The sequence below is a fragment of the Haliotis asinina genome, chromosome 9 (genome assembly GCF_037392515.1).
Source record: "Haliotis asinina isolate JCU_RB_2024 chromosome 9, JCU_Hal_asi_v2, whole genome shotgun sequence".
Classification (NCBI taxonomy): Eukaryota; Metazoa; Mollusca; class Gastropoda; order Lepetellida; family Haliotidae; genus Haliotis; species Haliotis asinina.
Genome location: NC_090288.1, coordinates 25,363,836 through 25,383,648, shown reverse-complemented (window position 1 = coordinate 25,383,648; position 19,813 = coordinate 25,363,836). Strand labels below are relative to the sequence as shown.

Below are 19,813 nucleotides of genomic sequence, written 5' to 3'. Positions count from 1 at the left end.
ATCTAGTTATCAACAGCATAATCATTGATTTATGTAAATGACGTGTTAACCAAATCAACAAGCCTGACCACCCAATCCTGTTAGTCATCTACTACCACAAACATTGGTGGCTGATAGCATTTCTAATTCAGATGTTCTCAGGTGACATTTAGTGAGGACAAGAGTATATGTATCTTACTGAGCAAAGTGGTGTTCACCATCATACATTTTGAAAGTAACTGACATTAGTTTGTATGTGTATGCCTGCATGATATGCACAGTGATCTGTAAGAACTGGTTCTCACTTGGGTCAAGACAGCAAGTGGCATTTTGGTTCTGAGACAGCTGAATGCCGCCTCTGTTAAACTTATTTCCTAAAATACATCAACGTGGTTCAAGTGTAATTGCTTTTATCGATGTTACATAAACAACAGCTTTAATTTAAAAAATAGAGGATTTAATTTTGAGTATGGCGTTTGGTTTACATATTTTGAAAGAAAAAACATCTCATGTACACACTGAAGTTGTATTTTTCTTCCAACAACAATGACCTCTGAGTCATGAAGTAGTATAGACAACAGGGGTTTAGGTGATATGAGCAAAACAATTTAACTTGTATCTACTATGATTTCTTTGTTTTTGAGCAGTTCAACACACTCCATCTTAAAATATATCAATCGATTTTTAATTCTAATAATATAATACTCAATACACATGAAACATCCTCCACAGATAAAGTCAACACTCATACTTGACCCCAAATTCCTGTTGTCTATATTACTGCAAAGAACTCTCTAGCATGTTTGCACTTGGCTGTATTTGCATTGCATCCTCTGTGTAATGCAAACGGGATATCTATTGTGACTTTTTGTAAGTGTTCCCTTATAAACTAAAGGATAACCCATGAGTTATCTGTTTTCTAACTGGTAAGACATAATATTTGAGTGACCAGGCCAGCTATAGTAGAATTGTTCATAGCCCTATGAACGTCTTATGCCCATTTTTAACATATTGGATACAATACAGTTATGACGAACATGTTATTTCAACTATTTCAGTTAGGAGATAAATATCATGTGTTTGCCTATTTCCTATCTGGAGCTGCTCATTTGTGAGGCCATTCTGACTTTACATCACAATATGATTTGAAGGACATCACCACTGTTGATGACACAACAAAACAATTATTTGCGATGTTTCTATGTGTCAATATGCAGCAAACAGTCTTGCAGTTTCCGGGAATCAAATACCATTTGATCATGTTTTTCAACCAATCAGACTACAGAACACAGTGACTTTTGGTTTACAATTCATATTTACTGTGATGGATATCTTGCCTCATATGCTATACTTAATTGTTTTGAGTGTCAAAAAAAGTTGATAAATGCAAAATAGAAAAAATAAATGTTGGAATCATCATTATGTCATGCCCCATTTAAACAGCAAAGGACTCAAAATGAGTAAGATCTGTCCTGTCAGGCTGTGATAGTTTGAAATGGTAGATCTAGACATTAATTGTTAGGTGAATAATTGTTGTAAAAAAGATTTTTACCAGTGTCATTCTTCCAAATCTAAGAATTACTCAGCTGAGAGTTACAAGTTAGTCCCTTACATTTCAGGGAGCTGGCAACAAACGTTTCGACAGAAATCAACTGATGATGCAGCACTTGTTAGCCCAGACGATTTGTTTGGACGACTGATTGTGTTAGGTCACTTAAAACATTACCTTTTCAAGAAGTCCTGGTCGGCAAATACAAAACTGTTATTCCAGTTGTTTGTAAGATTGGAATCTTCGCAGCAAATTGTATAAACCTTACATTTTCGTAATAGTTACGCGTATCACCATTTCACACTGCGTTGTTATGGAAGCTTTACACCTGAGCCTCCATAACGTTCTAAGCCAGCTTCGACGGTGGTGTAAGAAGAGACATGCGATTGGTCCAATTCGGCAAACGTACCAATGAGAATGTTTGTCTTATACAGCGTCAGCAAGTGCGTGGTAACCATGCTGTCTCCAAAACAAACGGGGAAAATGGCGGTGGTCTGTGATCTTGACATATCAATTGAAAACATCTGAGTGAAATTGTATAGGTACAGGTATGTTACTTCAAATTCTTTTACCAGTTATCCCAAATTTCACTTCGCACGTACGTGTATAATGCGTAAAATGCTACAGTGCATAATTATAAAACACCCGTTGTCAAGCAGAATCCCGAATATTTCTCAGTGAAAATGCACAGGTAGATAAGTCAGCGTGGCGTAGACACTTTTGGGAAAGAGCACCTCCCTCATTTTTTATTTTTTTGTTACCCTGTTGACATATTGAGGTAATACTGGCATAAAAACTAATTGTAGTAAAGGAATTGTGATGTCGTACTCTGTTGGTGGGTGGGTGTGAAATCTGAATGAGAGATCACCTGGTGTGCTTTTCCCGTGCATATGATGATTTTGGTACAAGTTGCTTGTATGTTATGACGTCCCATGATTTAATGCTTTTTGGATAAAACATACATGATGTCGTCATTCCCATGTGAGGCCCTCGCTGACAGAGTGTGGTACACATTCCCGATGCAAGAGAAAGACAAAATTTAGAAGCCATGTTAACACAGTCATCCTCTAGTTTAGACATTCCCGTAACGTAGTACGAGATCGTGAGCCCTCTTCTCCTAAGACCCACTTTTGGATTTTTTTCTTCCTTATGGGATGGTGACATCGACCCAGCTCAGAGAGCAACTGACAACTCACCGAGATTATCAAGCGTTAGTGATCGATGGACTGAGCGACGAACGAGTGACAGTGAGCCTGGCAATTGTTCAGTGTCCAGCACAGGTGTATTTTTTTCACTTACTCAAAATATTATCACCAGTAGTAATAGTACACTGCTCCTGTACCTCTTCATCCACACCCTAGTAAGTCATCTCCTCCCATTCCAGCACACCCTAAAGGCATTATTAAAAGTCCCGTTCGCTTGTAACTTCTTCACCCCAAAACCCTGCTAAACCATCTGAAACAAGCCGCCCCCGTAAGTGTAAAAAACACCCTGCACCTACCTCCTGCAGACCCCTTCCAGTCTGTTTCTCCTCCACGCTCTCCCATACCTTCAGCTGTTGATGCAGTGTCTCACCCACACCCCGTCGTAACATCTGCCTAGCACCTTGGGTTGTTGCACATTCCAATGCTAAACAACCCCCTCCCATGAAGCTTTTGTTTTAATTTCACATTTAGGCAGCACTTATAGCAATGTTTCTTTTTGCCAGCGGTACGGGGTGTTACCAACTCAAGCAACTTGTCCTACCTGTCGCACTTATGCAATTAATCACAAGGGTCAGGCACCCGACTATCATTTCCAGTGTAACCACATGTGAAGTATGTTTAAAAAAAGTAACAAAAATCAAGTTCCAGCACGGAATGGTACGTGGTTTTCTGGGTCGAATTTGTCATTGAGACAAACCGTTTTGCTCACCTACTGCTTTGCTCATAAAATGTCATATGCAGTCACAATCAGAGAAATGAGTATTGATTGTGATGGTGATGGGAAAGTCCTAGAAACCTCAAGAGAAACAGTATCGGACTATTTCATGTATTGTAGAGAGGTATGCTCTGCGATGGTTGAAAAGAATGATTCGGACAGAATTGGTGGGGCTGGCTTGACGGTGGAAATTGACGAAAGTAAATTTGGGAAATGTAAGTATCATAGAGGTAGGATGGTAGCAGGTCAGTGGGTTTTGGAAGGTATTTGTAGGGAGACTAGACAGTTCTTCCTTGTTCCTGTAGAGATGTGCGACTGACGGACATGACTTGATGTGATTTGTAGGAAAGTGGTAGGGGGTAATCATATTGTTATGGACTGTTGGAAGGCTTATGAGGGACTGTTTGACCTGGGTCATACCCATGGTACAGTCAACCATTTAGAGAACTTTTAAGGTTAAGCATATGCAGTATAGCATTTCCAGTAATGATTATGTGTATTTATTGCCAAATCCCACCACCAGTGCCTGTACAAACCTGATCGAAAACTGGTGGTGGTGCATCAAAAGGCAAGTACCGACAACACACACTCAGCGACACTACTTTGCCGAATATATGTATCACTGTAGTGCCAATAAAGACATTTTTATGCAAATCCTAGAGGATATTGGCTCCCTTTACTCTGGAGGACAGTAGGATACCTATCTAGACACCCGTTCGATTTCCGAGGCTGAATACAGGAACGGCATTTATATTTTTTTCATGTCTTACACACATTATTGATGGCTTAACTAGTGCACAATTTGAGTGACAGTTCATAAGTTAATGTTTTGGAAGGGGGGTTATGGGCGAAACTCTTAACCAGTTTTGTGCTTCATTTTAGTATGGGGTTATTTTTGAGTGTATAGGAAAATTAAGTGTATGCAGAAACTGCTCAAACCTATGTCGATATAACGACCCAATTTTTGTTGTCAGAACAAACCAGTGAAACGTCAGATTGAAAGGTAAAAGGAATTAATTAGACCTAGTATTCAAAACGATTAAGATAACACCTTTGGTTGACATGTCCAGATGTCTAGCACATGTATTTGTTTCTAGTGCAGAGATTGATAGTGCTGGTATACACATGCTTTTTCACAGACACCAATTCATGATACTACCAAGGTGTAACATGTTTTGGGGTAATAATGCAATAGGTGATAACATAAATCATTGCATATCAGTAAATTATCAAAACTGTAGTTCTGTAATTAAATATCATCTCACCTTTCATAAATTAGAAGTAACATTACTTTTCAAGTTACTTGTTACAGTGCGGAATCACTACCGTGTATGGAAACCCAGGTGATGCATTCTTTTTTAAAGAAATCAACAAATACAGCATGTCATTTCAAAAAAAAGTAAAGAAAACTGGTAATTTTTCTTGATTGTGTATGCAAATGTTTTTTTGTGAAAATTGTTAAAAATTGTTAAAAATAACCATATTTACAGGTAAGTGATTCAGTCATATATGCACATTCATTCTTCTTGTCTGCATGGCATGCCATGTCAGGGACAATAAAAGATGTCATGTCCACAAAGTACAGTGACATCGTAGCAGTATTTAAATGAATCCAGTGGTCATGACCCGGATACGAATTATGCAAAGCGAAAAAAAAATATGCAGGAGATGAACATTTCGGTTTTCCATAGTCATTTTTATTACATCAACAACATTCCAATAGAGTCACATGATGTTTGTGTTTGGCTTTTCACCCAAATCAGCCAATGGTCCACTTGACACATTGGGAGCTTTATTTCAACAGTTATGATCACATTTATGGAGGCTCTGAAAGTGCATTACATTCTAGGGTAGAATTTCAGTGCTTTGACAGAAAATTTGGCCACATTTTCTGTGAAAGCTGATTATTTCAAACATTTTGTGTCCCAGTTGTGATGGAAGCTTCTGCACACAAGACAGTGTTTTACAGATGGTGCTGTCATCTGTAAGCAAAAAATTACGGGAAAAAGAAATGCCCTGAAAACATGGCATGGCATGGTAATATAGATGTAACGTTGATACTATTTTGAATACATTGTATGGCTTCATCAATCGATATCCATCAAGATAATATTTTAACATTTGTGTATACAACTGTGTCATATGTAGCCTATAACATTTATTGCTGACTTATGTTCTTTCAACTTTTTCTTTCGAAAACATTTTATTAAAACCATTGTGAGGGGCCCCCAAATACCCTATTTTTTACTCAAGGTGGCAAAAAATGTATCCTAAGGAAGGAACTTGTCCATATTTTTTACTGAAATGACAAAAGGTAAATGTAGCTCACTTAGTTAAAAGTATGGTCGTGGAATTCAGATGTTTAATCTATTCTGTTTATCAATGTAGTGTGATATGTTGGTATATATTTGCAGAATAATGTCTGATCAAGAAAAAGGAGAGATTCCAGGTGAGTCCGCAGACAAAGAAGATTCTCCCCAACAAGAAACTGCTCAGGCAGAAGGAGAGGATGTTCCCCAGGAAACAAATAATGTCCCTGATGAGGCACAAGGAGACACTGCCCCTGAGCAGGTGCCTGGTGAATCAGAGAAACCTGAGGAGGGCAGACTGACTGGTGTAGAAACAACAGGGGAGACCAATGTACCAGTTGAGAGTGAGGGTCAGAAGGAAGAAGCAACAGCAGAAGAAGAGGGTCAGAAAGAAGAGGGTCAGAAGGAAGCAGTAACTGACACAGAGGAGGGTCAAAAGGAAGAAGTAGAAGCAGAAGAAGGTCAGAAGGAAGAAGTAAAAGCAGAAGAGGGTCAGAAGGAAGAACAGAAGGTTGATGAAGCAGAAAAGACAGAACAGGAACACACTGGAGAAGATGTTAAGGCTGAAACTGAAACAGCAACAACCAAACAAAAGGATGAAGTGGTGGATGATGAAAAGGATCAGGATAAGCTTGAGCTGGAAGACAAGCCCGAGGTAGATAGAGCTCCTTCCGTAGCAGAAGTGGGCACTGAGATGAAGAAGACAAAGCCTGAGGAGAAGCAGGCAACACAAGTGCAACAACCTCCTCCGGTGAAGACCAAGATCAACCTTGATGCAACTGCCACAGGTAGAATGCTTATACTATCGAAACATATCTGCATCCATTTATCAAGCAATATATTCTAAATAAATTTCATGTTATTTTGAAGAGGTCACCAGAGTAACTATAGAGAGAAAAAAACAGCATCACTATGCAAGGTTACATATGGTACAACTTTATGTTACAGTGAAGTTTGTGTTGATGCCAAGCGGTCAAGTGGTCACTCTGGCATGTACACTGGGTCAGACTCTCCTACAGCTCAAGGAACATTTTTCCAATGAACTGAAGATGCCAGTTAATCTTATCATGATTATGCATGACGGTATGTAAACAGAGAGAGTACTTTTTTATTCTACAGTGTACACAGCAGTCAGTCATCACTTACTGATGATTAATGATTTTATACATCATTCAAGAACTGACAGATGTTTTTGATGATAGCTTTTTGGTTCTTCAATTGATTTGATATTTGAAAACAATATTTAAGTATTTCACATAGATACTGTTGCACAAGATATCACCCAAATTGATGGATAGTAATAGCCTAATACACAAGAAAGTCAAATATTTATGTGAAACTAAATGCTTGAGTGTATTTACCCTCATGGGATATTGTTAATAATTAACAGAAGTCTTCTTGTCTGAGACTAGTTAAATATAGCAAACTACATATAGCAAACTTTTTACAGCATAAGGTTACATTGTCAGTGTCAGACATTTGTGGCATCATCTGTTCATTTGCCAATATATTTTTGTTGGTACATTTTACTTTTATCCTTCAACTGACCATTGTTGTTTCTGGTATGTAGGTAAAGGTATTAGCGATAAGTCAACTCTTGCTGACCTGGGTGTCGGTCCTAATGGCACAGTTCAGCTGGAGATGCAGTCGGCAGATCCTGTCAACACACCCATCAAATCATACCGTCCTCGTCAGGAGTATCACATGCCTGACGTCATCACTGTGCGTGTGCAGGGAGGTTAGTATGTGGTTTGTTGTTCTGGTAGTCAGTGTGGACATACATTTACTAACCTTGAAGTCAATATTGAGTTCAGCCTCTCACCTTGATTCTCAGGCTACATTTAAACTCAGCTGATTTGAAAACTTATGTTTGAATTTAAACTAAAGTGTACAAGATACAAGTTGTTAGTCAAGAATGACACTTACATGCCACAGACACAGACATGTTGCACAATGTATCTAAGTAATAATTCGAGTACCAAATATTAATTATTTTCAATTTGCACTCTGTCAATCTTCAAATGACTATCATTAGTCATCGAGAAACAGTTTGTTTTATCAAAACTCCTGCCAAGATGAAAATATCTTTGATATTCTCCTGATGTAGATGATGGAGAACCCAGAGACATTGTAGTTGAGATTGAACGAGCCACAAAGAAGAAGCCATTCTTGGGAGGATTTCGCCACAAGACAACTGGAGTGGAGTACCACAATGCTTCAGCACAGACAGTCACCAAACCAAGACCTGTGTCTAATATAGAACGCTTCTGTCGGGACACACAGACAGTCCAACAGCGTCACCAGCGACAGCAGACCACCAATGACACATCAACACAGATGACAAAGATTGGTGTGTATGTGTCGAATATGCCAGACAAGCTTCTCATCCCCGGCAAGTACACAACGGCCGATGACCATCTGGCCATGCTGCTTAGAAAGGTAGGTGTTTGTTCTTTTCTTATTCATAATGTGAAAGAAATGGTTAGTGTATTCTGTCTGAGTGTATTACTCTGAGTTCTTTTTGAGTAGCCATTGAGGACCGTAAATGAGGATCGGAGAACTTTTGATTGTAGAGATTGTATGGGATTATGACCTGACAGTGCATTCATGCCATCAGTCATTGGTTTGACTGGCCTAGATTTGAGTATTGACTAGCCAGTGTAATATTACTGTCTTAATATAGGACCACCACTTATATTATGTCAATCTTGAAGAAATCAGACTTACGACTTGAGTCACATTTTACAAGAGAATAGCATGTTTCTTGAATTTGACATACTGTGAATTAGTAAACAATTTTTCAGTCTAGTTTACATTCCAGTTTATACATTCATTTCAGAATTGAATCTCAATCTAAATATGAGAAAATAAGACAAAGAATGCAGTACTTTTAGCAGTACTGTGATGAGTCTGAAGCCTAGTGGGTACTTTGTGTGAAACATTGATGTGTTTGTTCTAGATCATCATCATTCAGAAGTATTACCGGCGCTGGTTGGCAAAAAGATATGTGCACAAGCTGAAACAAGACAAGCAGCGTAGATTGGAGTGGGAGAAGGAGGAAGAAATCAGGAAGAAGAAAGAGAAAGAAGACAGAATAAAGAAGGAATTTGCAAGACGAATGAATCCAAAGAACAAAGAGGACTTTGATCTTCTCTTTCATGCTTTGGAAAGTAGGTGGAAGATATTTCTGTCGTTTCTAATCAAAATTATTTCAAAGGAAATAAAATTGTTTGTGGGTTCTGTTGTGCTAAAGTATTAAATTCAAGTGATGGTACCTGTTGAGACTTTTGACTGGTTAGAATGTGATGCCAGTAAAGTAAATATGGGTGGTTATAACCCTGGTGTCTTCTGCAGAGTGGCGACAGGAGGAGATAGAGCGCATCAACACTACACTAGAAGGGGCTGAGAGGAAGGCTGCGCTCTGTATGTTGCTGGACCAGGAGACCCAGCTATTGGCGGCCATTGACAGACACAAACTGGAAGCTGGCACTGAGAACAAGGAAATGCGCATCCAGAGTTTCCTGGAGAAGGTGAGTGCTTCATCTGGTGGCAGATGGAGATGGAGAGGTGGGATTGACAGTATTTGGATGCTTTGGTTTAGTCGGTGTCTAAATTGTTTCAGTTTTTGAGCCTGTGTCTGACTCTCGACATCACTTCCAGGAGATTTTAGAGTTATCACATGGGGTTCTATGAGCTGATCTTACCAGACCAAGAAGAATTTTCCTAGAAAAAGCCTTTGGATTAGTTGCTTTTGTCACAGACTGGTTCAGTATGCTAAAACTGATAATATATTACAATGTATTCGAGTTACTTTAATTGGTGACATATTTTCAACAAAATGTCACTAAAACTTGTAAAGTCACATAATGTACTCCTTGTTTTCCCAAAAGATTGTATATATACAGCTTTTTACATCATTTCGTAACAATGACACACCCTTCATAAAGTTCATTAAGTGTTCACAAGTGAGGGAACTGTATGATGATTGTAATCCACTGACTTGTAGGCTGCTGCTCCCAAGAAATGGAAAGGTCATGATGGAAAACTCACTGAAATGGACACTCCATATACAATTCGAGCAAGAGAACTGCGAGATATCTACAACAGTATTAACATGAAATATCTTACTCAAGATGAGCGACTGGACGTACTTCTCACTCTCAAACACACTGTCAAGGTGAGATCCTGATATGTCAGAGCACAGAATGCTTTGGATGACCTGAAATCTTGAACTTCAAATGACTTGCCTTTTCATTTGCAAATCATTACTGAATGTACTGAATGTAGCAATATAATGTCATGTTCCCATGTGATTCTTCAAAGGCATTTACAATTTGGTTTAGTAATACAGGACAAATCTTATGGATAAAAACTTCTTGAATTTATTTCTCACGATGTTTCAGGGCTAGAACAAGCTAGAACAAGCCCCAAAAGTAATCACAATAGGTATAGAGTAATTAGCAAAGTTTAGATACAAAACTATGGCTGTTGCCTATAGGGAGCATGATGATCTGTTCCTCTAGCCATGCACTCTAGCCATGCACTCTAGCCATGCACTCTAGCATGTACTCCGGTATATACTAAAGTTATCTTAACCATGTATTCCATTAGGAGCATGACTGCAAGTTGACACAGGAGATCATCGAACTGATTGACAGAGAAGCTGACCTGTTGATGCGGGGTGTGAAGGAAACAAACTTGGATGGCCTGAGAAAACGAATCTCAACCCTTTTCCTCCAGTACATCAAAACTCCCACTTTCAATCCCGAGTCTGCCAAACTCCTCAAGGTAGACATATGTTATTAATGCTGTATACTAGTAGGGAGCTCCTTCGCCGTCTGTGCAACATTAATTATCATTGTGGAAGAGAGATGGATGATATAGGCAGTGTCATCCAAATTATTGACAAGGAAGGAGATCCTGTGTGACTTATAAGGACCAAAGTTAACCACCATACACATATTGTTGGATATCTGAAGATTGGGATCATATATGTGCATCTCAGTTAAGATTAAATTACTTTAGTAATGAAGCATCTGTATCTTCACTGGACCTTGCACTCACTTCATGTTTGTTGAATTAATAGTTATGATAGTTATCTCCCCTGCCACCCACAGGTACCCCAAGATCCATCCACTCTTCGAAGAAACATCTACTTCTGTCCAAGCTGCAACAGTTACCTACCCTCCACCGAGTTCTCCCTGTCCTCCAACTCACGCTATGTTGGCAAGTGTCGCCGTTGTGGCAAGACTGACAATGATGCTCGTGTTCGCCAGGACTTCAGTCATTTCCGCTTCATGTTGAAGTCACTGCGGAAGTCTGAGGAGGGATATGGGGATGGATCGCAGATTGCATTCTTGTTGCAGGTATGTTTCTACACAAATCATTTAAGAATAACAATAATCTCTAATTCAGCGGAACATTTTGAAATACTGATTTTATGTGATCACATATAAAAAGTGTTCATTGACAAAATGTTTACTTTTATTAAAGTGCTTCTGTACAGATTGTTATAAAGTTGTTTTTCATACACTGAATCCACTTTAGCTGCTTCATTTGTTAGCTTCTAAAGAAGTACCTATATCCAACAGTTCAATGTGGAATCTATATGTATGGTTGTGTCTACAGGAGAATGACTTGCAGTACTTGGTAGAGAACATCTGGAACAGCCAGAGCATCCTGAGTGCCTGGGAGGACCTGTATGACTTGATGCTGGTGCGCTGGGACAAGCATGACGAGTGGTCGCCCTGGAACTGTGTGCTTCTCACCAAGGAGGAGGCCTCAGCACATGACAGGCTACACAGTCTTGAAGAGGTAGGGATGATAGAATATGTTTGTCCGTGGATACAATCATGCTGGAATCAGTGATTTGGAAACCTATACCCATTCTCATCCCTCACATTGGATTTTGTCTAGACTTGCTGCCTTGGTTGACACATGTCATTGTATTCTAACTGGGCAGATCAATGCTCATAATGTAAGTCATTGTATTGTCTGATTCAGAGGTGAATATTTTCCGACTGATATAGGAGTAATTTTGAGTAATGAACGGTGTTAAACACAGAAACTGACAATTACACGTCTTGTGTTTCAAGAGTAAGATCAAATATTATGGATGTCAACTTCTTCTGTTGTATTTCAGGGATATGGCCATGTGTTCATCCACAAAGTGAAGCAGAAGCACACACTGGCACGGAACTACTTTTCCCGTCTCCCTGGGATGGCAGAACTCATAAGGAAGAGGACAGGCATGAGAGACATCCAGAGTAATAGAGGACCATCCGTGGCCGGAACAGCAGTCCCAGTACAACAGAAGGCATAACCCCTCAATACACACATCTCTTAAATACCAAGCTGTGATATAAGTTAATGAGAGGATCTTATGGGTGTTTGTTGTATAGAGGTGGTTTTGTGATGTGTAGATGACTTTCATTCTTCATATTTTCACCCATGAAAATGATTTGAAAGTAATTGGGGAAGTATATTTTCTAATATTTCATATTATGCATGAATTTATTCTGTACATATTTTTATTAGAAAACATTAGGATCTTACCACATGTTTTGTCATTAAACTTGGGTTATGTACAAGTTATAATCTGGAATTTGGAATCTGAAAATGAGAACTTCGATCCTGATTGAGCTTGTATTTCAGAGGTCACTATTTTGTCAATTTTTACTGTCTGTTGATATTAGGTATAATACTGACAAGTTTGGTGAGATGAATACTGTACAGAATGTGAATAAAAGAATTACAGCACAGCGTGTGTATTCACAAGTTGTTTTTGTACTGACTCACTCACTGCTGCATATTAATGGTTCCCATCAAGTTTCAAGGTGAGAATAGGTTCTCAGCAACCTAGCTCTTTGCTACGTGCCATGCAGGAAAAAACAACACTGACACATTCGATGTTTTTATTTACAAGGCACATTGTGTCAGCAACACAAAATAAATCTCCAGCTCAACAAGAAGCTGTAACAATTACAATAATAAAACTCTTCACAAAATACATGTTGAGATATACGAGGAGGTACTGTTTCCACGCTTCTGTTTGAGCACTCATTTCAATCCCCGAGTCAACACATGACGGAACCCACAAGTAGTTTACAACAGTCTCTTTCAGTAAACACCATGCTGTGATATGTCAAAATAATCAGCAATACTGAAAAGTCAAAAACAAAGGAATGTCAGGTGATGTATGGTGCTTAGAGAGCATGCTCCAGCATAAACACTTCCCCAGCTGTCGCTACAGTCCAGGAAGAAATGTGGTCCTATACAGAATTGTGCTACAGATTATTCAGCTTGACCTGAACTTTTCTACATATGCACGAGTAGGTAGCTCATTTGGCATAAATGGCAGGTCGCGTTTACTTCATTAAATAGGGGAGCAGATAATGTTATAAATGTTTCTTTGGTGCGAAGCATGCATACATTGGAAACATTAAACGATCTGCAGTTTCCTTTTCAGAAGAAAGTTAGGACATTGCTGACAATTTCTGGACACTGAGATGTCAATTGGCAGCCTTGTCTCGGCTGTTGGGACATGCTTACAATCATCTGACAAAGGTGCACCACTTCACAATAATAGACCCAACCAGTTGTGACATGGTCAGGTCAAGCTGAACAAGCTTTCATTGTCTTCATGATTTACTGCAACAGAACTTAATGATTCAAACTAGACTTAAGAATTTTATTCATCATGAGAAAAACCCAAAGGTTGCCTATGTCAGAAAAATATACAGGAAAGTACCAGTGTGACAAGGTGTCCCCTCTCCTTGACAGGTGAGGGTTAACCTGGGCCACTTTTTCTCACCCCTGGCCAGATCTCAGGTGGACTTTACATAACAGGGGAAAAGTTCAGTCTTCAGCCACATCACCACTTGGTGAAGGACAATTATGGCAATGGAGGAAGTCCATTTTATCATGAAAAATGTAATTTTATGATTAAAATTTTATGCTTATCTTGCTCACTATGCTCGTGTCCTTCTTCTATCTGAACATAGTGGAACACCTGAATCCCTTGAAGTTTCCTTCTTTTAAACAGACATAAAATCAATGAGTAACCTCCCTTGAACTCGTGCATTTGGTGCACAAGCCTGTCACACGACATCACATGGTCTTCACTCTCTCCTAATACTTGCCTGGCACCTGGATTTGCAGGGAAATCCAGAGTGTAATGAAAAGGAGGACAGGAGTGAGGAAAAGCATAAAATTTCAGTTTTAATCAGAAATTGACAGAATCCGACAGAATGGGTGGTGGGTCATGCCATGATTCTTTGGTTGTCATGTATTCTGTCATGTAATCCCACCATGGGAACTTTAAACGGCACTGTAGATTTGCAGAATGTCAACTTCCGTTCTTGTATCTTGGGGGACCGCAATTGTTAAAACCTTTTTCCTGAAGTTTATTTATGACATCTTCCTGTGCTTTTTTAGATAAACTAGTGTCCTACTAGTTATCTTATAGCAAATTCACTGATTGACACTTGTGACAAGTGAAGATGGAATCCCTTCTTCAGGTACAAGTACGATATAGAAGTAAAGAGATATAATCACTCATGATGGCCTGTTCTGAGATGTGCACATGCAGTGTATTGGCATTGACAAGTCACATGATAAAAAATAGGATGAGATTTTTTCAGCACCTTTTAGGAACTGTTAGGTGTTGTGCTACAACTAGTGTACTGAATTGGTGAATGCCAGTGACCATCCTCAGTGGCAATATCTCTGAGGTAGTGGTTGACAAACACTATTGGATTTCCAAAAGCAGCCATCCATTATAGTTGTTATTGAGCAGTTCCCATGTAAAGCAAGTGTTGAGGCTAGGGCTCGTACTTCATGCAGGTTGGAGGTTTATGGTGGCACAAGGCCTGCTGCTATATTTGCTTGTAAAATAACGGTTCTCATCCATACCTATATCGTTTTCCTTGAAACTTCTGTGGGTTTAGTGTTTTCTGTGTTAGCAAGTGCATGGATGTCTGATCTAGAGACTCATAAATAGCGCTTGTAAGATGTTGCAGTTCTATGTTAAGATCCCATAATGGAGTCTTGAATTTCTTTTTGTTGGTCTTCCAACTTTAAAGAATGTAGTAATGCCAGTAGCTCTGGTACTTTAGTTAACTTTATGCCAGTCTTCATAGTGATGACTGTACTGTGCGCTGATAGGTACACTGATAACATTGAGCCTTTTAGGGGCCGTGTGTCACAAATGACAAAAGTAGTCAGTCATTTGAGGATCATCCTCGATACCTCCAAGGTATATGTTCCGATAAGTCTCCACTACACCCTGGACGCATGTACGTGTCGGACCGATAATTTTATTACCTCCCTTTGCTGGTCCTGCATTCTCACAGTAGCCAATCAGCTAGGCCACAGTTATAACTGAGCTTGCCAGTGTTAACAAAGGTAGCAGTCGGAACTGCAAAGGTTGCGATTGATATTTTGGGGAAATCATACAGACAATTTTATAGGTCTGAAACTTTAAAAAAATACATATGCAAGAACTCCTTCTACCTCTTTCAGAGAACCTCTGCATGGTTTGTGTTGCCAAGTTTAATTGGCTAGATGATTTGAAAAACGAAAGTGAGTTGTGATTGGTTCGCTTAACTCCCCAACGCAGACACCTGATTGGATAAAAAGGCGGCCAAGGGAGGTAATAAATTCATGGGGCTGACATGTAGATGCATCCAGGGTATAGTGGAGACTTATCGGAACGTATACCGTGGAGATATGGAGGATGCTTGAGGATGAGATGCTTTGTGTGCAGTAAATCCTTTCCGCCTTGCATATGTCTCAAATCTCTTCCACTTATCATTGTAGAAATGTGTGTAGGGCAAAAGTGACAGCCTTTGCCAGTCCGGTGGAATCTTCTCGTTTCTTCAAACAAGTTTTAACATGTTCCACACGTGTAGTTGGAATATTGACAGGTTTCCGTGTGCTTGCTTGGTGTGTGGATGAATTAGCAGATTCAGCCATTCTGGTAGTTTTAAGGCATGATTTCAAAGGTTTTCTAGGAGGTCGGTGAACCACACCCTTGCTGGCCAGTAGGGCACAACCAAAATAGGTACATTGTCTGCTTGATTTTCTGTAATACTTGATGTATTAGTACTGGAGGCAGAAACGAGTACGCGTATAGTCCCTCCCACAATATACTGAGAATATCTGTTTCCCAGGCTTGTGGATCCAGTCCTAGCATCTCAAATGTCTGTGTCTGTTTGTTGTTGAACTTGGAAGCATCCATTGTTGGAGATGGCTGCAGTGGTCGAGATAGAGCATCTGCTATGACATTCTTTGCCTCTGGAATGTGGAATGCTTTCACAAACATCTTCAGCTTGTCAGCCATGCTGTACAGGTGAAATGTGAGCTATAATAGATTTGGTGACCTTGTTGACCCTTATTTGTTCATATAGAACACTACCATGGAGTTGTCTGTGTGAACTCTGAGTTTAGTGATCCTGAGATGACTTACCCAATATTGCATTGATCACTGCTTTCATCTCTAGGACATTGATGTGTAGAGCCTGCTTATGTCTTGACCACTTCCCCCAGGCTACTTTGTTGTCAAGATGAGAGCCCTATTCTTGGAGAGATGAATCTTCAAGTAGATGAACTATGCAGTTTGGCTCTGTTAGGTAAGTTCCCCGACAGACATTATCTCTGTGTGTCCACCAGAGGAGGTATGTCTTGAAATAATCCGGAAGAACAAACGGGTCGGTATTGTTCAGTTGATGGTTGACAAATCTCTGTTGCTGTAACTGTAACCTCCCCCTGCATTTCATGTCTTGGGCTGATGGCAGTAGACTGAGTAAACACTGCCAAATGTGAGGTGTCAATGGAGAAAGTATTATGTCTTTTATTATGTTCCAACGATCTCCCAGGACAAATATGCGAATCTGCTCTGTGCGGAATAGAGTCCTGTCCCAGAGTAGAAACTTGCTGTTGCACTAGCCATCGTAACAGGTCAACTGAAGACTGGGACCTCTGGCAGGAGGATCGGGGGTTTGTCAAAAACGTCTGCTTCATGTGGCGGGAATATCTGCGAAGAGAAGGACCTCAACTTCTGTGAAGAACTTGACGAAGTCTTCAAAGCCTACGATTTCTTTTTCCCAAACGCTGATGTAGACGTGTTTCTGGAATGACTGCAACCCGAATGACGATGATCTCTTCTGACTGGAGACGGTAGTTGCCACTGCACCAGATGACTGCCCCCGGGAGCCACTAGGGGATTCACAAGAATGATGAATGTGAATTTCATGAGCAAACATCAGTACAAGAGGGACAATATAAATGCGATTAAACTGCTGACAACCAATTTTGCAACACAAACAAGTTTTCATCAAATGTTATTAAACACACAACAATGAATACAATTCAAAAAGGGAAACAAATTATGTACAATTTGGTTTGAATTTTGTTACATGATGTAAATATAACGATAAAAAACCGAATACAACCGTAATTTAGTTCATTTCAAGGCCGAAACTAGTAAAGGATATGTACTGTATCGGGACCCCGGTGCCCTAACATTCGTCCTCTAGGGCGAATAAGGAGAGTGAAGAGCATGGCATGTCATGTGACTGGTTTGCACGCCAAATGCACAGGCTCAAGGGATGCTACTCGTCGGCTGAGTACTGATTTTTGTCTGCTTTAAAGAAGGGAACTTCAAGGGATTCAAGTATTCCACTATGTTTGGATAGAAGGAGACAAACATAAAATCAGGATAAGGAAAAATAATACATAATTATTAAAAAGAATTAAAAAAGAAAGTGATATATCAATTTAATGCCCCACAAATTTCACTGGAATCGAAAGATTTTACACATACAGATTTGTAAAATCAAACCTTCCCCATATCTGTGGGGTAGACTAGTGGGGGTAACATGTCAGCTTGTCATAACAAGGACCCAGGTTCAACTTCCCACATGGGTACAATGTATAAAGTATATCACCCGGCTGTGAATGGCATCATAAAATTGCTCACTCAAGACATCTAATGAGAAGGTCTGGAAGAACAAGCCAAAACAGAAGAGAGACGATCTGGCCTTAAAGAACCTTCCCTATCGTAAGTCATATGTGGGAGGAGGAGGGTGTCTGGCCATGGTAGGGATGAACCGGTCTAGGGAACATTTCAATGTTATGACAGCAGAGATGCGAACACCTAAACATGTTGGTAACGGAACCAGTATTTCATGGCACTGGACAACTGCATAAAAAAGTATCAGTGTCGTAGCGTATCACAATGTTGTCAATGTATGTAAGATATGGATTTCATTTCACTAAATAATTTCCATTCGGTATATTTCATCTTGACGATCATGCAAAATATTTGGCACTTGTTCCAACAAAAGAAAACAACAATTTGTTGTTAACATCCAACATGTTTTCAGTCACACAGATGTTGAAAGCAAGCATTAACATGTTGCAATGTTCTTCAGAAGCATTTGATGGGAACATCCTATACCTGCACCCTACCTTTGAATTCTGTACTACAAGCAGTTGGCACCACCGAAGCAATGAGTGCTAAAACTCAACACAACTGAACAACCACAGTCATCTGATAATTGTTCAGCACATCAACAAATTACATGGATGAAATATCAAAGCTATCCAAAAAATAGCATCTCCCAGGCATGGCCAATAAATACCTAGTCTAAAGTTGTCATGATGCATCCGTCTTCCAAGATTATGATACTTGGCAATTTGCATTAATTTTCAATGAGAAATATTTGTCAAAGAATATCCCCAAACTAGGAAGGAGTTACAGAAGACACCCTTCCCACTAATCCTTTTCTGAATGCCATGAAACTTTCTCTAAGAAATCACGAACCATTTACCAGACACCTGCTCAGATAACACTTGTGTGAATACTTTACAATTTTTAAATAAAGTCCAATGATTAAATAAAGTCCAATGACTGAAATTTGAACCATTTCATAATTGAACATATAGCCACTTTGACATAATAAGCAGCGATCCTAAACTTGTATGTGCTGAAACACTTCCAGAGAGAAGGTGTGTTGTATGTTTCATCCTATTCCACTAAACACTATAGATAGAGGTCTACATGGGTTTAGTTTTCAATACAAGCTGAGGTCTCCTTTCTAACATGTTTCTAAAAATGAAAATGAATACTCTCAAAAAAAAAGTTACAGGAACTTCATTTTTAGTTTATGACTGAAAAAAAAATGTGAGATACTTAGGAGTCAATCAATGCTGATATGATTATAATGAATGTTTTGGGAGTGTATCACCACTTGCTCTTCCTAATGGCCATAGTTGTTTGTACAATTATCGCCCTTGAAAGATGATTGATGGATTATGTGAAATTTGCATGTGTACAATTTTCATTTCCAAACAAAAACAATGGTTTTAAACAAAAGCTAAGAACTCTGTGATGCAAGATGTTTGTCAAAATTAATGGTCTACAGGGAGGTCTATCAACCTTCTTGAAAACCATCAAAATCAATGGGGCTCAAAATCAATGTGTTGTGCACGTGCATCCCATGAGCTGTGCTAAGGGTAGTGATAAAGGGAAATGGTGGTGTGTTCATAAGATGTGTGTCTTTGAAGTTCACGCAGGCTCCACAAATTATTTTGAGGAGTATATATTCTGCTATTTCTGACATGGAGAAGATGCAATGCAGTGTGTAGGGATGCATGTTGGTTCATGGATGCTGTGTCCTACTTGTTGCTCCTACTGATGTCACCATACATTCATATACACAGGAAACAGCACTTAAACAACACAACTTCCACCATCTTCTACATATGATTAGAACTTTCAAATGCTAACCCAAAACAAACAACTTGACAAGTTTCAAGGCACACTGAAAAGTCACCACTGGTGGTGCCCAAGATCAGCTGGGTCCAACTCCTGGAACACGTCTGCTGCTCACAACCCTCCAGCCCAGATCTGAAATTCCTGCTGATGCTTGGTGACATTATGATCACTCAGAATCTCCACATCCAACACAGACAAGGCAGCAGTAGCACCTTGAGACAAACAACATTGCTAATATGATGATAACATGACAATGTCTACCATGAACACAACAAA

General features: G+C 39.5%; 2 protein-coding genes across 3 annotated transcripts in view; one reads left to right on the top strand and one right to left on the bottom strand.

Annotated features, from left to right (window-relative positions):
- The window catches only part of LOC137295692 (dynein axonemal heavy chain 12-like), a 100,111-nt gene extending 98,237 nt beyond the window's left edge, over positions 1-1,874 (bottom strand). Inside the window, exon 1 of the mRNA XM_067827176.1 lies at positions 1,706-1,874. The gene's annotated coding sequence lies outside the window, so the exon portion shown is untranslated. The remainder of the gene's footprint in view (positions 1-1,705) is intronic.
- A 101-nt stretch (positions 1,875-1,975) lies between these two features.
- LOC137296624 (IQ motif and ubiquitin-like domain-containing protein) lies at positions 1,976-12,529 on the top strand. 2 transcript variants are annotated; one of them, XM_067828434.1, is made up of 13 exons: positions 2,031-2,076; positions 4,423-4,451; positions 5,863-6,545; positions 6,706-6,840; positions 7,328-7,495; positions 7,865-8,196; positions 8,717-8,927; positions 9,112-9,287; positions 9,764-9,934; positions 10,369-10,545; positions 10,875-11,123; positions 11,386-11,571; positions 11,900-12,519. In XM_067828434.1, exons 3-13 carry the CDS (start codon positions 5,867-5,869, stop codon positions 12,077-12,079), a joined length of 2,664 nt encoding a protein of 887 aa, XP_067684535.1. In that variant the 5' UTR covers positions 2,031-2,076; positions 4,423-4,451; positions 5,863-5,866; the 3' UTR covers positions 12,080-12,519. The 2 variants fall into 2 exon arrangements, with proteins under 2 accessions (XP_067684534.1, XP_067684535.1); XM_067828433.1 differs by lacking the exon at positions 4,423-4,451 and having other exon boundaries at positions 1,976-2,076; positions 11,900-12,529.
- The last annotated feature ends 7,284 nt before the right edge of the window (positions 12,530-19,813 follow it).

What these genes read in the sequence shown, in the direction of transcription:
- LOC137296624 (XM_067828433.1), top strand. Translation starts at nt 5,867, where the DNA reads ATGTCTGATCAAGAAAAAGGAGAGATTCCAGGTGAGTCCGCAGACAAA. An exon ending in CCTTGATGCAACTGCCACAG is followed by an intron (nt 6,546 to 6,705) that starts GTAGAATGCTTA and finishes TTTATGTTACAG; the next exon opens with TGAAGTTTGTGTTGATGCCA. An exon ending in TATCATGATTATGCATGACG is followed by an intron (nt 6,841 to 7,327) that starts GTATGTAAACAG and finishes TCTGGTATGTAG; the next exon opens with GTAAAGGTATTAGCGATAAG.